Genomic DNA, 18,723 nt, shown 5'->3' with positions numbered 1-18,723 from the left:
GAGAAAGATGGTCATTTGTTGCATTGATTTTTAGGCTGTAATTTTTTTAATATTTTAATAATACTCACAATTCATCATATTTATATAAAACTAAATTCAATGGGAACATTATACCTAGGCAGACCAATTATATATAACAATACAAACTCCTTTTATCCTAAAGATATCTTATTGAATGCTCTCCTGCCAATAAAAACAATAAGGATGAAAAAGCATATCAATAGAAAAAAAAACATCTTATACCTTATAAATTATAGTGGTTGAATGATGGTGATGAAGTGAAAGTGAATAAACATGATTTAATTGCCTTTTCTAATGGTAAATATTATGATGAGGTGTTATGTGATGTTGTGTCAATGGAAGCCTAGTCATTTTTTTCTTGGTAGACCATCTCAATATGATAGGAGAGTTATACATGATAAAGTGACATATAAGTATTTCTTTGAGATGAATAGAAAACCTATAACTTTTGTATATTTGAAACCTAAGCAAATATATGAGGAGCAATTAAAATTGAAGAAGGAAAATATGGCTGAAAATGAGAACTTATATATCAGGGGATCTTCTTTGCTAATTAGGTTCTTCTTGGTTTTGATGATGATGTTGTTCTTTGACCTAGTACTGATTTGTTGACCTTAGAATATATTTTTCATGATACATAATTGATGCCAAATCTTTTTAAAAAAGGATATGATGATATGAACTAAGTTAGATCCGAATTTAACCTTAAAATGTTTGCTAACTAGTTTTATGAGATTGAACATATCTTTCAAACCATACATCAAATCAAGCTAAACTTTTACAAGAAGATACTAGACAAATAGAGTTATATTGTGGTAAGTGTTTAAGTCAAATGAAGTTTAGAAAATAATTATTTTAATGGGTCAAAGTTACTAGTTAAATATTGTCAAATCTTCCAAACTAGACATTCTTGTACTTTTTGAGACATATTTAGAGCTATATGAGAAATTTTGTTGCGATTCAAGTTGGGCTGGAAAGTATACATCTGAATCTCTCCAACCATACATGGTAGGTCCAATAATTCATCAAGATAAGAGAGAGATGTCTTTGAAATCAGAACTGAAATCTATCAAGAATATGTAAAAATTGAAGATTCGAGCTACATGGAGGAATTTTAGTATGAAGACTATTTTGATAATCCAATTTTATTTTTTATTTAATGTTGCACAATTATTTTTAATTTGAATTTGTTTTGGCCTATTAAACATTGTTTAGGAGTTTATTTCATTATTAGACTTATGTTGATTGCTAATCTAGGCTCATTAGCTTACAACCTAAAAAGGATCCATTAGGGTTTGTTAGAGGAGACTATATTATGTTTTTTTGAGCTAAAAATTTCAGCAACAAGTTGAAAAATAAACACGAGTTTTTCTTTATTTTTTTATGGCAAAACAATTATTCTTGGCAGGGATGAAAATTGTACACTAATTTATCGAACATTAACTAGCTTCGTGATGTCATTTGCATACTTAGGGTTCTTAGATATATGGTTATCTTTAGGTCCAAGTCTTTTTCCAATATCTCAGGTTTTTAGGTATAAGGTTATCTCTAGGTCAGGATTGTATCAAACCTGATTGTTAGCTTTCCAAGTTATTATCTACTTCGTTGGGAGTTGTTTGATCATTTTATCAAGAGGTCCACGTCACATCAAGACTGCTTCTCCTTTCTTATCTTCCTCCATGGTATTGACCCCTCTACTTTATAAGGCATGGTTTGGAAGTGGAATAGGGTTCATATCAGGAATTTTCTTGAAAGTGATACACCTTGCCTTAATAAGCGGGATGATCTTCCTTTTAAATGCGACATGACTCTCATTGTTATGTCTATTGATACCAGCATGATATTCATAAGTTTGATCTAGCTTATACCAATTTTGGAATGATGGTTGCAATGGGGCTAATGGAACAGAGGCAATTTGGCTGATGCTTAATAGTCTTTGGTATATTTCTTTGAGTGATATGGGTAAAGGTGGGAGTTGCTCTTGGTCTTTTTAAAAGTACCTTCATTGGAAATTCTCTTTTTGGTTGTCAGTTGGCTGGTTAGTTTGGGGATTGGGTTGGTTTCCAGGGAAAGGTGTAGAAAAGCTTATGTTGGCTTTAGGTAAGGGTGTTTGATAGTTTTATGGTACCCTTTTCTATTGTAACCTCATCCTTAAACATTTCTCACTTTGGTCTTTTTTTTCCTCCCTGCAAAACCCTTTTTTGTTTTTTGGACTTGTCAATGATTTTGCCAGCTCTTAAAGAATGCTCAATTCTTTCAGCAACAATTACTATGTTAATAAAATGTTAGGTCATGGTTCCTACAAAGTGCTCAAAATAAAGGGCTTTGAAAGTGTTAGAGAAGATTTTAATCATCTCTTTTTCTAACAATGGAGGGTTAATCTATGCGGTTCTCACACTATCTTTGAGCATATTCACGGATAGATTCCTTGCTTCCTTTCTCTATGACCAGCAAGCTAGATCTATCTAGGGCGATGTCAATGCTAAACTTGCAATGTTTTATGAAAGCCTCTACCAAGTCTTTCCACCTTATTACCTTGAAGAAGTGGATCAATAACTTTTCATCATGTATCTCTTTTGCTATTTTATTGCAATATGCCTTCAAGTGAGTAATTAGGCATTGACTACTGGTGTATTTTAGAAATTCTGGTACTCTAAATTATTTGGGCTCCATCAAATTAGGAACCAAATAGTTCTTAGCGACTCTCACAAGTTTGTACAACTCAACCCCTTCAATTGCTCTCATCCTTACTTTTAGGGTAGCAAATTTATCTTTATTATCCATATCCACTACCTTTCCTATATGGGCTTCCTTGGTAGTCAGATCTACCATGAGAGGTGTCATAACCAAATTTTGACACTATTTTTTTCTAAAATTTTTCAAAATACAAAATAATTAAAAAATATGTTCTTAAAGTATTTACATTGTTTTTAGCATTTTCAACATCGTCTTAAAAGAATTCAAATTTTAAATTTCTTTTCAATACGTTTAGCTTTTAATGTACTATTTTTAAAATCATTGATTTTTCTCATCAAGTTAATGTTGCCTTTTTCAAGCTTTTTTTTTTAAATAAGAAAAATAAAGAATATTTGGAAAAAAGAGACCAAAATGCAAAGGAAGAAAATAAGGGACTAAAGTGTATTTTAGTTATTTGGGGACCAATCAATTGGGGAAGAAGACAAAAGTTTCCATTTATAAATAGGTGGTAATCTTACACCAAAGGGAGGGGGGGAAATAAATAAAGAAAAGAAAAAAAAATTTCTTGTACTTTTCTCATTAGTTCACACTCTTCAAAAAGACTCTTAAAAAATCATAAACCCATTTTTTCTTAAGGCTAGCCGTCAGCTACAGAGGAGAAAAAAAAAGGATAATCTTTAACCTATCATCCCTCTCTCCCAACCATCAGCAAACATTGGCCTATCAGCTCCACTCAAAGCCCTTTTCGAAGAAAAAAAAGCAACAAAACCCATGACCTCACTTTTTCTTTTTGAATGGAAGAATAAAATATGAAACAACCTCCTTCCATTTTGGACCTTGTGCTAACATCCCCTTCACCTTCATAATAGACTCTACCAACCCCTTTTCAAGATAGCTCACCATCTTCTCTTTTGAGCAAAAAATCCCATCTCTACGATCTAACCTCAACACCACTGTAAGCTAAACATGACCTCCTAAAAAACAAAAACCAATGCTAGCCATAAAACACAAAAAGGCCACACCTTTTCATCCTTTCACCACACAATCGCCCTCCATTTTAGCCACCAAGGTTTCATCTTCGTCATTCACATAAGCCCAACATCATCGATTGCCATACCCAGGCTAGAGAGCTAAGCCTCTCCTTTAATTCTTATAAAATTGACACCCCATCAATATCCATCAACTCAGCAACTAAAACCAACCCTAAAACACTTATAAAAGAAGCTCTTTAACAGTAATACTCGTCGGCAATAACTCTCTCTAGTAGAAGCTACCTTCCTCAAACCATTAGGGTCGCACCTTCGCAACTCATAGACTTTGACTCTCTTCTTAATTTCTTCAAATCAAAGATCATCTCCATGCTTTCTCTCTTGGCCAGTAGCTCATGTCTTTCGCTCTTTGTTCACTAGCTTCAAGAACAAAGAAAGCCAACCATTACGCCCACTAGCCATTAAGACTTAATACCACTGGTGGTTCAACTTTTATAACCCTTAAATTCCAATGATGACAGCAACATCTAACTAAATAAAAAAGAGGAATGATGAATAAATTATAGTAGAAAAAAACAGATCTAAAAAAGAAGAGAGAACCAAAACTTTTCTTGTGGGTTTTTTTCTATCTCTTACAGGTGAAGGTGAACTTCATCGCTAGTATAAGAAGAAAGAGAAGGAAACCTTGTTCCAGATCCACCTAGTCTCGACCTTTCATAAACAGAGGTGTTTAAAACCATGCGCTGCCACGATTTCTTCACTTTGCAAAGTCTTCCAAATTTGTTTCCTTAGTTACAATAGTTTCTCCAATTAATTTCTCATCCCCGGAAGGTCAGTCTATAACCCTAAAACATTTTTTGGACAAATTACTCATGTTGTGGAATTTTGTTTATTATTGTGGTCAGACTTTTGGATACTATTTAATTTGGTTTGATGTGTGTTTTTTATTTTGAAATGATGTGGTTATTTGTGTTGAATTGTTATATTATTTTTTTGGATTAAGATTGCTTGTTTTTTTTTTTTTTTTACATTAAGTTGGTGCATGAGTTATGTTTGGATTTATTTGAATTAGTATGCGATTTTAATATAAGTAGGTGAAATTAATAAAATTTATATGGATGTTTGGCAATGTTCAATTTTGAGTTGATGAATAATAATTTGTTTTGAATTGATATTGTAGTTTAAATAGCCTTGATGAATGATAATTTTATTTAGGTCTTGGCAAACACGGTCTTCGTATAGTTTTTAATAAATTTTTATTTTTTAAAAGATTATTTTGCAATTAATTTTTAATTCTCTATTTTTTTCTACCTTTACATATTTACTATTTGGAATTATGACTTATACGCGAGATGTTTTTTCGGTATTAAACGAATCGATTCCCTTCTGTAAAAATAACAACAAAAAAAATATTTCTTTTACAAATACAATTTTAGTTTAAATTGCATATGACCAAGTCTATCAAAAATAGATTATATTTGGATATTTTAGCATATTAAAAAAATCACAAAAAATAGTTTTTTATTTTTATTTTTACATAAATTTTTGGATTTGCTAACTAGTTTATTAAAGCCATGGGACTTAGTCTATATTTTAAAACACACCAAATTTTTTTTTTTTTAATCCCAATATCAAGGATTAAAAACTTTTACATAAGATGTATTCTTGATATTAAAAGAAAAAATACAAAAATATATTTCAACTCTAAAATGGCTAGACTTTAACCTGATAAGATAAAGACTTTCTTATTAAGGATAACTTTTCTTAAACTTTGATAGATCAATAACTAGAAAACACAATAATACCTTAGTTTATATCAGATAAATAAATATTGTAGCTTACCTTATGTAATTTGTATTAGTGGTGATACGTCCACCCTATACACTACTAGTTTTCTTATCCAGATTCTAAAACTAGGAGGGTTTCTAGTAACTAAAATACTAGATGAAAATTTTATTCTTTTTTTTAGTGATAAGAAATAAGAATTCTTTATTCTCCCTTCATCACCATAAAGTTCCTGACCTAAGAGGATTATCGCCGCACACATGCGACAAGTGGCACCTTTATAGGAGGTACTAAAACGTGGGTAGTAAATTGGGGTCCTGGTTCACTCATGTTTGGAGGAGCTGTAGACTGTGCAATAACAATAGGCTGAGTCGAGTGTTCCTCTCTAGAACTTGACCTTAGAGCTTGCTCGAGTGTGCTGATGAGTCTAGCAATGTTGCCTTTCATGCTTTCTATCTCCCTTTGTTACTAAGCTTCCAACTAGGCCCTTTCATTTTTTCCATTAATCTCTTTCGGAGGAAAGTATTGTGGATTTGGTGTTGTGGAGGACCTATATTTCAATTTGTCTGGTAGAAATGAACTCATTAGCTTGGTTAATCAAAACCTTTCGTTGATCATTAAATTGATTAGTTATCTCTTTTTGCTATTGAAATGACTTTGTAAGTGTTTTTTTTATCTGTTCTATATTCGCAATCTTTTCATCCCCTAAAGCTCAAGGCGGTACAAGATCAATAATAAGAGATAATAAGAGAAGGGGAGTTCAAAATTGATATGTGGTTGTGTTTCCAACATTTACTGTAATTTGTTTATTGATCTTTTTGTTCAAAAGAATTGAACTTAATCAAGGCAAGTTCAAAGTCCACATTTTTCCTATGCTATTTGAGCCAAAACTCAGTAACTCACTTTGGTTGTATTATGCAGGCAAAAAAGATGAAATACAATAAGAATAAAACACTTTCAAATTTTGAACTTTCTTCAACCGGTCATAATCTCTATGAACATTCTCATGGAGAGTTAATATTTTAGATCATAAGACTTTTCGCTTTCAATCTTTTCAATAAAATTTCATTTTGTGAATCTATTTTGGAACACATTTGATGCAAGCGGACTTGCTGATACTAAAGGTTAGGATAGGGATATGTCATAACTAGAAATGAATTTGTCAAAATTAAACTATGTGGATCAACTAACATATGTTTTTATGCACTATTAGGATGGGATTACGTCTAAGAGAAGGTGTGATCAGATTAGACTCAATAAAAAGTTTGGTTGTGTTAGACTATTATAGTGATTAAACGAGATCATAACTCTTGATCTGATCATTAGATCTAACCAGTTCTTTATGGGACCATTTTGCTAGTCTATTTACGCTATAGATTTGCTCAATTAAATTATGCTCAGAAGATACTATTTAAGTTGATTTTCCTTTATTTTTTTAGATTTCATGTTTTATTTCAGATTTTCTAATTTTTTTTTTAATGTTTTAGAATTCTGATCTTATTACATAATAAGGGTCGGTTTTCTAGCCTATTTTTAGAAATTGTAAAACTCTTTAAGAGGTAGACTTTTTTGCTTTTATTTTTATAGAATAAAACTGAAAATTTAGTGCTGTATTTGAAATCCTTTTCCTCGTCAATTTTGTCATTTCATGCTTGTTTTTGTTCTTATGGTTACGCTTGCATCAACATTTATACATCAGGAAAATATTTATCCATTGTTTTTAGTGCTTGTTTTTACCATTCCACTATTTCAGTTTTAGTATGACAGATTGGTACAGCTGATCAGTTTACTGAAGTTGAAGTGAAATTTGGAAAGTTGAAGGTTCAAATTTACATAATAAGCGTTTGTTTTTTCTTAAGTGAAAAATGTTAGGGATATATTCAGCTATAAATTCATACCAAACTACATTTCAGTTATGCTAGTAAATTTTTTATTACACCTTTCTTGTAGCATTTTGTCTAAATTCTGGCGACCCTTAAGAATATAAAAACTGCCACCGAATTTTATTTTAACAGGCTTTTTGCGTCCCCTTGAAGGCAACTAAAGCTCTTGCACTCTTCTCTAACATCTGCAGTTACACAGAACTGTCAATTACCTTTAGAAATTAAGAAATCATATTTCTTTCTTTAACATCCTTTGATTTGCTTAGAAAGAAGCGGTGCTTCCAAATCAGCTTTGCAATTCTTCTTCTCTGGAGACTCATCTATTAAGAGTTGCACAGGTGACTGATCATTTTGCAGCTGCTGATGCATCTCATTTTTAATCTCTTCAAGGTCTTTGGCTTTACCCCATAGCACAGCATACAAACCAATTATCACAGCTAAAGCACCAATCAAACTGAAGAGTAAAAAAAAAGAAAATCTTACTCTTCTTTGATAATTAAAAGAATGAAATTGTTAGGTGGAAAAGATATTACCTTCCAGCATATGTCTCCTCATGTAGAACTACAGCAGAAAAAATGCCAACAATAACTGTGCATAGAGGATTGAACATTGCAGAGAAGAGGGGACCTCTCTGAGAAATTACCCAGGCTTGGACAAAGAAAGACACAGCCAGTCCAATTCCCTTTTAGGAAGAAAAAAAAAGGTCCATGTCCAAGATTAGAATCAATAGCAATTTGGAAACAATCATAGAAAAACAGAAAACTGCTTACCGCATACAAACAGGAAGCAATTTCAAGATGAGTAATCAGCTTCCACGAAGTAAGATCCTTTTCCGCGAATAATGCAATCATTGATGATTGCAATGATGCGAGGAAACACATCCATGCAGAAGAATATAAGTGGTCAGGACAACTTGCTGAAATAGGTACCTGTAGGGAAATTGAAGAAAAAATTTAGTTATCAGAATATGCATTGATCTTAAAGTAACGGAAAGGGAAAGGGAAGGTGTTTACCTGCAAGACCATCCATAGTGACCAGAAACAACTGCTTCCAAACAGAAATAGACACCCCAATAGCCAATTGTCGCTTCCAGGGCTAAAAAAGGATTTTGTTGGTAACAATTCTGTGTTTAACAGCTTAGGACCTTTGAGTAATGCCATGGCAATGGCTCCACTTACGCAGATTACTGTTCCAAGAATCTTGGAAGTAGTTCTCAGGCTTCGTATATTAACTTTCTCCAATCTGATTAATTTATAATTAGAGATCCGGGAAACATGTAGAATTTAGAAAATAGACATCCACTGAAAAAGAAAGAAAGAAAACTAGTAATTTCTTTATAGCAAAGATCACCAGGCCTTAAACAAGTTAAAATTTCTACTAGGTTATTGTTTGATTCAAAAGAGTGTTAGCCTGATAGAAATTGGTCAAGATTTTCTGTACCAAATTTCCAAAACAATAAGAGGAGGAAATCAGCAGAGCTATAGCTTGGAGCTTATTCCCACATTGCCTAGAAGAGAAATAGTGTCCACAGGTGGGATTATGAAAAGCAGCTCAAGCAACATTCATTGGCATACCTTTCTCTTCTTTTTGGCTAAGATCAAGTGAAGTATCTGTTCTTATCATTTTAATATCTGATACTTGGCCTTAGATCCACATGGTATTAGCTTAATATTTTAAAGGGAAGCGCCCATCATTGTAGGTTGCTATTGAACATTACGAGCATTGCCCCTGCGTTGCACTAAAGCAAGGGCCTGGCACCATAATGGTATTTGTTTTTTTATCTAGCAATTATAAGTTACCCGGAAATGGCTGCCATTACAAAAGTGATTGCAGGCATGAGATTAGTCAAGGCACTTGCTGCAGTCGAAGAGGATAAGTAGAGGCCTTCAAAATAAGCGTTTTGATTGGCAGTTACCCTGCAAGGCAAGGTTGCATCTGTCACTTATTCTTCTTAAATATGAAACCGTGACAAAAGAAAGCAGGGATAAAAAGTTTAGGACACGTACCCCAAAAGGGAGGCAGCAAATATCCAAGCAAAACTCCTTAATCCCAAAGAGAACCCACTTGAACTTCTTCTGCTAATTAACAAATGTAACTTTTAAGGAAATGCTGATATGCAAAGTATGAGAGAAATTATGGGTGTGTTAGAGTTTGTGTGATTAATTACCTCCTCGAAACATAAGCTAGAGGAGCCATGATCAAAGTTGCTATGCCTTGCCTGTAGACTACAAAGACCATGGGACTCAGTCCTCGTACAAGAGCAGCTCTAGTAAATAGAGCCACCCCTGCATAAATGAATTGTAAACCAACCATTCCCATAGCAGGCTTGTAAGCATCAAACCCACCCATGCTATTTTAGCTTGGGCACTAGGTTCCCAATGGCAACAACGTACATACAAATAGAAAGAGATCTGCGAGCAGGCGAGTCATCATAACGTGATAGACTTGGATCAGGAGATAAGGTTTGACTACAGACAGAACACTAGTAACATAAAACTAAATAAAAAAAGCAATCATGTGTAAGATGCAGCTATCTCTGAGGTAATTAAATAACTTATTTTTTCCTGTGACGCGGCGAGATTGGAATCATATGAATTATGATCTGCAAAAAATTATTGGTCGATACAGGTGAATGAACCAGGCCGTTCAAATCTCATATTTGATAAAAAAAAAAAAATGTGGTAGCAATTTAGTTGGCATGTATTGGATTGGCATTGACAAATCTTTGACGTGGAAACTTGGAGCTATTCTCTTAAAGGATATGGTGATTACTTTGATTTTACTTTTTTCTTTCCCTGAAAAATGTTTTATAACGTGCTTTGGAATGCTTCTCTCTTATTTCTAGTTTTTGTCCTTGCTTAACTTGGCATTTCTGGTTGGGATGTGACATATTATCAAACTCCACAGCCTCTAACCTCTTTCCCAGATTCGAAGTCCAACTTACAGGCCGTTTGGCACTGCGATCCAACCTGCTTTTACAAAATTTCAAATTTTTTTTATTTTTTTTGCTAAAATTGAGTGCGGTTTGTACTTTCTGGATCGTTTTGATGTGCTGATATCAAAAATAATTTTTAAAAAATAAAAAAACATTATTGGCATGCTTTTCGGCACGAAAAACTATTTGAAAAGCAACCGCGACCACACTCCCAAACACCCTTTTAGTTGAACTTTGTGAGTGATGGAGTATTATAGGTTTTTTTTTTTTTTTTTAAAAAAAAAAACGAATTGTGGTTGAACTTGGAATTGTATTAAATTAACATTTTTATGGCATTTTATAATTTTGATGTGCTAATATTAAAATAAATAAAAAAATTATTTTAATATATTTTTAAATAAAAAATACTTTTAAAAAATATCTTGCACTATAACATCAAACACAAGAAAAATTATTTACTAGTCATGATTATATATATATTGGTATCAAAGCTTTTTGGTGTATGTGTAGGGTATTGTTATTGTAAACTTGCAAGAACTCTAGTACAAAGAGAGAACCTTAGAAATATAGGTGAATCTTACTTATTGGTTGTAAGTCCCATTTAAGATAGAAGAGAACAATCAATTTTTTAAAACTATCTTTTCAAAATTATAGATTCTATTTTTTTGGAGAACTATTTCTCTTTTAGCCTTTTCTATCTTTGATTCTTTTAACAATAAAAGAGTTATAAATAGTGAAAAATTACTATAGAAGGTTTTATAAAGAATATTGATGATTGAAAATTTTCAAAAGTTTAAAAGAACCAAATTTATTAAACTTCTTCTTTTAATCTTTTCAAAACTAATTTACAACAAAAACTGAAGAAAGGGATATTTAACATATAAAGCCCTTTTGAAACCATCAAACTCCTATTCAAATTATTATTACAAAAACTTTAAGATCAAAACTATAAATATATCCATATTAGTTTTGTACAAGTTGAGATTAAACCTCTTACCAAAGAACGTCTAAATACTTCTATCCTGGCTATTCTTAGAGATGCTAGATTCCAAAATTTCCAGGATTCATTACTAAGTTCCATAGAATTTAGTTTATGTAGTGGTCTTATTTCCTTTGATTATTATCTGAAGCTTATTATATCACTAAAAAACAGAAGCATCTTGTCGCACCCGATATTGCGGCGACCCTAAAAATAAATTCTCTTGAATTATGGAAAAAGAACAGATTTCTGGCATCCGGTTTTGTTAAGGAAAATGTCTTGTTTGAGGAGTCGCCACCTAGTGTTATGGTCACTAGGAACCCTAACTGATTAACAGAGATTCTACGGTTCGGGACTGGTTACGTAAAAGGAAAGATATTATCACCCCTTAAACGTTCTGCCTAAGGCAAACTGCATTGCTGTTTTTGTCTTAAATTGCTAAATTTTTATTGGTTTACATTTTGATGATTTATCCACAATATTCCTGACTCTGGCGTCAGTGAATATTCAATTATGGATAATTCCAACTCTGGCATTGGTAACTATTACATAGCAATAAAATAAATTTAGATTACTATTTTTTATTCTTGACTCTAAGGCTAGTGAATAAACAAACAAGCTAAATTCATTTTATTATACGTTCACATATATTTATTTCTTATGTAGTTAAAATAAAAAACAAATAAACAAAAAATAAATAAATCAGTGTTTTTATTCCTGACTCTGGCGTCAGTGAATAAACCAATAAAATAAAATTTTATTTTTTTTATACATGCATATATATTTTTTTATTGTTCTTGCTGAATAAAATAAGATATAACGAATAAAAATAATATAAATTTAAACCAATATTTTATTCCTGACTCTAGCGTTGGTGAATAAACCAGTAAATTTATATTATTTTTATTCATGCATACACATATTTTTATATTTTTCTATTTTTTCTATTTTTCTATTTTTTTTTTTGTTTTTGGGGCTGGGTGCAGTGCAACCCACATGGGCTGGGCTAGACCCAGCCAGCCCAGCTCGGTTACTAGCCCAAGCCAATGACCCGGCTGGGCCACACTAGGCACCCGTGATCTAAATCATGCGTGCATGGCCCTGTTATTGAATTAAAAACAGATGGCGAAAAATGAAATGAGGCAAAGCAGGGGAAACAGAGTAGAAGACTTACCCGGTTCGTTTGCAAGGGATTTGCGCGTGATTGCTGAGGATGAAGCTTCTGCCTTCGAATTTCTTCTTACTCCTTCTACTTTTCACGTTGTATTCCTTTCCTGTGTCTCTGTTTCGGTTTATTTTTCTTCGTTTCTTTTGCTCTGTTTTTTGAACAAAGCCTCTGCTCTCTCTCGGTCAGTTTTGTTTTTTTGTTGTTTTAGGCTAGTATTGGTGAGGGAAAGGTTCACTTTTGGTCTGGGGTTTAACCAGAAAACTTAGGAATCTCGCTGGTTTACTTGTGTCTATCTTGTTTCGGGTTTGTTTCCTCTCTCTCTAACCAGCCTCTGTTCTTCGAGCTCCCTCGGTTTATATAGAGCCTATCGGGTTGGTAACGGGTGGCAGGTTGAGGGTCGAACACCATTAGAGCGCCCATAGCTGAGGCCAATGAACGACGATTACTGTTGCAACGTTCGGCCTCCTTTACTATAGAAAACGGTCACTGGCTTAAAGGAGAAGAAGATGAACATTGTCTTCAAAACGACGTCGTTCGGCCATTTTACGTTTTGATCCATGCAGTTTTAAAAGTCTTGTAATTAAGCCCCTGGTTTAAACTGTAATTGCCCCCTGCATTTGTGCGCCTTTTTCAATATAGTCCTTGGATTTTATTTTTGCAATTTGGACCCTAAATTAACCCCAAACTTTATTATTTTTTCAATTAAGTCCCTGATTTCATTAATTTAATTAAATCCAAGTCCAATTAAGTCTCAAAACTTATCAATTCTCCAATTAAACCCTTAATTGGATTAATTAAATCAATTCCAAGCTTAATTAAGTCTCAAAACTTATCAATTCTCCAATTAAACCCTTCATTGGATTAATTAAATTAATTCCAAGCTTAATTAAGTCTCAAAACTTATTAATTCTCCAATTAAATCCTTGATTGAATGAATTAAATTAATTTCAAGCTTAATTAAGTCTAAAAATTTATCAATTCTCCAATTAAACCCTTAATTGGATTAAATAAATTAATTCCAAGCTTAATTAGATTAATTTCAAAGTTTAATTAAACCCCAAAACTTCCAATCATATTGCCCTTAACCCAAATTTTAATTCATTCTTCATTTATTTCATTTTACTTGTTTTTTCATCATCATTATTATTATTTTTTCATCAATTTTTTTTATCCTTTTCAATAAATAATAATAAAAATAAAAATAAAAATAAAATGGTCAAAAATTAGGTTATGACACATCCTACAAAATATAATTCTACAAATCAAAACCTATAACTACAATATGCTTGAACGATCAATTCTCATAGCCTTGATTTTTAAAATTCATTACAAAGCAATGTTTTCTTCTTTTGCTAGTAAACATAAATTCCAATCCCAGAAAGTTGAAACATTACTCCTCCAAACAGACTTTTTTAGATCAAATACAGTCGTACCCAAATCTATTCAATGGAAATATGTAAGCTTATCAAAAAACTAGATCCTTGAAGGTACCACCCAACCAAAACCTTTACAACCACCACAACTAAATATCTAACTTAAACAAATAACCCAGTATAGTGATGGTAAAATTAAATTTTCTTTCCATAGACATTCAACAAAGTTCTAGATTCTTAGATGACCAACCATATCCACTAATCTTTCCAACATTCTTCTCTGTACTAATCTTTCCATAAACATTTACAAACTTTGTTTAATGTTGCAAAACAAAATGGTTTAATTGTTTCATAATCAAGGATTTCTTTTTTTCAAACTTATGGTCGTTTTCTTGGTCTTTACATTTTGTAAGGAGTTATCGCACCTATTAAGAGATCTCTTGCATTTGATAGTAAGTACCCTAACAAAATTTTAGACAAAACCCCACCACAAAGGTTTTTAGAAAGTCTTAATTATATCTTAGATTTTTACCATAATGTAAGCAGAATAGCAAAACCCTTACATGATAGGTTGATAAAGAACCTTGTTCCATGATTTGATAAACACACTAAGATTGTTCCACAGATTAAAAAACAGGTCCAAAAAATTCCTTGCTTACATAATGTTAATCCTTTAACCCTCAAAATAGTTGGTATGAGGGTATTCTTAAACAAGTATAAAATAACAAAGAACAAATTCTTCAATTTAAATTTACATATCAGAATAATTGTCAAAAGAATTATTCTACTATAAGAACGGAAATTATTTTCATTGTGTTATGCATTACAAAATTCCAAAGTGATTTACAAAATGAAAAATTTTCTTTTATAAATTGACTGGAAATCAACAAAAGAGGTTTTACAAAAAGATGTTCAAAACATTGCATAAAAACAATGCATTAAAACAATTTTTTACTTGATGGAAAGCTATACTTAGTATATTTGTTTTGATATAGAGTTTATAAAAGGAGTACAATTTTTATCTCAGATTTTCTAACCTCATAATTCATTCAAAATAGATCCTAATGCCACCAAAGTTAAAATCTAAAGACAATGGCAAAGCCCCCCTAACAAAATTCCTTGCCTCAACTATTTCTTTTGCAAAACCAATGAAGCAAGGTCAGCTTTGGATTATGGCATAAAATTTTTTACCGTCCAGTTTTACACCATTGAGCATAACTCCAAATCAAACATTTGGATCAAGTTAAAACCTTACCAAAAGATTTCTGATGTATTTGTCTATGTTAGGGTAAACTTTCAACTGAATCGGAGTTTGGGAAGAACTTGCGATATAAGTCAGAATAGGCTGTATAAATTTTGTTATTTACTTCCTTTTGACTTGTGAACTTTTTATTTGGTAAAGATTCTTTTCTTACAAGGATTTGACAGCTTGTTTTGAAAATTTTTTAATTTTACAAATATCTTTAATGGGTTGCAACATAATTTTCAAGTTTGGTAAGGATTCATTAATGTTCCAAAATCCTTTTCTTATAGTGATTCTTATTTATCCTAACTACGTAAGAAAAGAATGGTTGGTGGTATTTAATCACATATTGTTTTTTTATGATCATTGGGTAGATAAAGACTTAAGACTTATGAGCTTTATTTTTATTTTTTTGTTAGCCACAACTGAAGGCTTGTTTGAACTTAATTAATAGTTTGTTTATAGTTAGGATTCAAGACTTGTTTAGATCAGAGTTTGGGGTTACTAGTGAAAGTTTTGGATTAGTTTTTGTAAGTGGTTTAATTCTGGCCGTAGAGGTAGATCCATTAGGGTTAGTTTTCCAGAACTATTTAAAAATATCTATGCTTAAATTTCAAATCCATTGATGAATAATACTTTTGAATTTTTTAGTTTTAATGTTTGAGAGAGATTCTTATATTTTTATATTCTTGAACAATCTGAATCTGACTTATTGAAGATGAACTGGGTTCGTGATGTCATCCAAATTTATTTCAATAGAGTTGGTGCCTTGGAACAAGTTTCTATCGTGTTATACTCTTATCAGACCTATTTCGGCTTTTCGGCATGGTTGTTAAAATCACGAGTTGACTCTTAAAATCTTATGATTTTACGAGTCAACATGTATAAAACGTGTCAAATCGAGTTAAAAAATTTACTACCTTCCTGTCCGAGTCCCCTGACACTCCACTACATAGTCCCCACTCAGTCTTCCCTTTCCCCGTTGCCCCAAATCTCAAATTTTCAATCTTAGCAGACTAACACCAGCATTAGAGGATCTTGGGTATGGGAAAGCCTTATATTGTGTTTTAGGTTGGGAAGACATGATCGGAGGATTGAAACCATGGAAAGATAGAGGTAGATGGTGATGAATCAAAAGAGTAAAATAAGAGATATGAATATTTATATAAGGAGAAATACTATGTTTTAGACTAACCATTTGTTAATTTTAAAGAGAGACGACAAAGACTCAGAGAGAACTTTAAATACATGTGTTGCTTGGTGGGATATTTGGACATTATTTCTAGGAATTGTTACTAACATAAAAAAAGTGGAAGGTGAGGTGGCATTGTTCAATCTTATTTTTTTTTTTTGTATTTTTAAGTTATTTAAACCATAAATAAAATTTGATTTGAATTATATATTTCAAGGTATTTGGATACTTGTATTTTTATTTCATTTTTATTTTAATTGTGTTCTATTATTATTTATTGTTTGACTGAAATTGTCAATATATAATTAGTTAAAATATTTTTCTTGCAATTTTATGATTTTACAATTCGAGTTTACGATCCGAGTTTATATTGTATATTTCGTGTCGTGTCAAAAAAGCGTTTTTGACAACCTTGCTTTTCGAGACCAGAGCTCAATCTTGATTGTGAGTTGCGTGACCACGTGACCACGAGATTCACATTAGTTAGTATTAGTTTACCCTAACATAGAAAAATATCTCTAGAATCTTCTAATAAAGTTTCAGCTCAATCCAATGGTTTGATTTGGAGTTATGCTTAGTAGCATAAAACTAGACAGTAAAAACTTTTACTCTGCAATCTAAATTTGACTTTACTTGGATGATATCAAAATCATTAAAGTAGTCATTAATATAACAAAAAATGTGACCTGGTGACATTAATGATATTCCTAGGACTATAAACATTTCTGCCAGTATAAATTTAATATTGAGGAAGACCATTGAACCACAAACGTGGAGAGAGACACAAGAACAGACTTCCTAGAACGGTCCACATGCATTTGTCTCCGGTGTTTTTTTCCCCACTTTGACAAGGACTTTTTTTTTTTGTCCTGTTTAGTTAATATAAACTCTTGTGCTGTCGATAAATCATAGCTAAGCTACTATATTCTTGTATTCACCTTCGTTGGACGAGAAGTTGTTATGCAAACTTAGTTTATAAACTAACACAATAACCAGTGGACTTTGTATTTCAATTTTTTTTGACACTAGGAGGGAGGCTTTTAGAGCGTAACGTGATCCATCATGATTACACTAGAGCTGGAATCCATGAAGGTGTAAGGATAAAATAATCAAAGTCATTGAACTTTTTTCTTTGTTCAACAAATTGAAGCTTGAAGCCAAAATTAAGAGTACTATCGGTGCAATAGTATAGCAGGCGCTGCGTGCCCATCTGCTGTATTCTTCCTGTTTCATCATTCTTATCATATGTCAAGAATGATAAAATCAAACCGCATTTTCCAATTTATCCCCCTGAATTGGACATTGGAAGTGATGATGTCTAAGAACTTTTGGAGAATGGATAGCTAGCTTATTAGAAAAGCAATCAAAACACGATTTTGAACATAATAAAGTTTGTCTTCTAATTGCGTATCAGCGTATTGTGGCTTGACAACACCACTTATTGTTTGTGCTTGAAAGGTGACCACGTCTGAATAAGACAAGCTTCACTGGATGATATACACAGAGAAAATTAAATATTACTAGCACTAAAAAAATAATAAAAAAAATAAAGATCAATTTGAAAAAAAATAATATTTGATAAATTGAGATTGAATGATAAAATTAAAAATAAAAAAAACTTTTATAAAAGCACTAAGAACAAAAAAAATAATTAAGATAAAAGTTGAAATACCAACAAGAAAAGTCAAATTATAATTTTTGAGAAAATAGAGAAAAAAAAATACCAATAAAGAATCATTGATGAAAAACTAGACTTTAACTGCCAACATGCACCCCATCACCAGGAAGAGAATGTGACAACACTTTTAACAACATGATGAAAGGGTATTTTTGAATACTAGAAGGCATTGCATGTGCTGCTTGTTGGCACGGGCAAGTCCCACATGCTGAATAGTGAGCCACATGCACCCTAACCTTCCTTTTTATATTTGATTAAATACCAATTTTTTTTCTAAACTGACTTAATAATAATAAAAAATAAACCGTTGTGAATTTTTTTTTTGGCTTTTTAGGGTATTTTAGTCTTTTTATTATGTTATTTATTTATTATTTTATATTTGTTCAAATATCAAATTGCTCCTTGCTGAATAACAAAAAAAACAAAATCATTGTGAAAATATAAAATTTACCATTTATGCATGTTTTAGTTTTTTACTTCTAAGATATTTTGGTCATGGAAAAAGAATTGTTTATGGCGTATTGGATCCTTACATTTGAATTGACAATTCTTTTACTTCGAGCCAAGGATGTGGCAATCGTCTTTACGGCGGCTTCAATAAAAAAGGCCATGTAACCTTATTCATGCAACCCAAAGTTTCTATTATTGGAAGAAGATTAAAGATTTCTTAAATATGTATTTGAACGATTAACTTCGAAAACCTAGAGGGCAATTAAGTAAATTGCTCATTCATATGAAAAGATGGCGCATCCAATCATGCAAGACGTGGAAACGCGAGAT

The 18,723-nt window shown here is 32.0% G+C and overlaps 1 protein-coding gene and 1 non-coding gene across 3 annotated transcripts; one reads left to right on the top strand and one right to left on the bottom strand.

Annotated features, from left to right (window-relative positions):
• Positions 1-7,371: 7,371 nt before the first annotated feature.
• LOC118058228 (WAT1-related protein At4g30420-like) lies at positions 7,372-9,949 on the bottom strand. 2 transcript variants are annotated; one of them, XM_035070932.2, is made up of 7 exons: positions 9,543-9,949; positions 9,382-9,453; positions 9,175-9,291; positions 8,389-8,617; positions 8,146-8,304; positions 7,909-8,057; positions 7,372-7,829 (listed from the first exon to the last, which is right to left on the bottom strand). In XM_035070932.2, the coding sequence occupies exons 1-7, from the start codon at positions 9,722-9,724 to the stop codon at positions 7,619-7,621; spliced, it is 1,119 nt and encodes a 372-aa protein (XP_034926823.1). In that variant the 5' UTR covers positions 9,725-9,949; the 3' UTR covers positions 7,372-7,618. The 2 variants fall into 2 exon arrangements, with proteins under 2 accessions (XP_034926823.1, XP_034926824.1); XM_035070933.2 differs by having other exon boundaries at positions 9,382-9,450; positions 9,543-9,940.
• Positions 8,946-9,138, top strand: LOC118058237 (U2 spliceosomal RNA). Its single transcript, XR_004689125.1, has one exon. It is a non-coding gene; the product is annotated as a U2 spliceosomal RNA (small nuclear RNA).
• Positions 9,950-18,723: the final 8,774 nt, after the last annotated feature.

Source organism: Populus alba, chromosome 6 (assembly GCF_005239225.2).
Source record: "Populus alba chromosome 6, ASM523922v2, whole genome shotgun sequence".
In the NCBI taxonomy this organism is placed as follows: Eukaryota; Viridiplantae; Streptophyta; class Magnoliopsida; order Malpighiales; family Salicaceae; genus Populus; species Populus alba.
The sequence above is the reverse complement of the archived record's forward strand: the minus strand, read 5'-3'. Positions and strand labels throughout refer to the sequence as shown.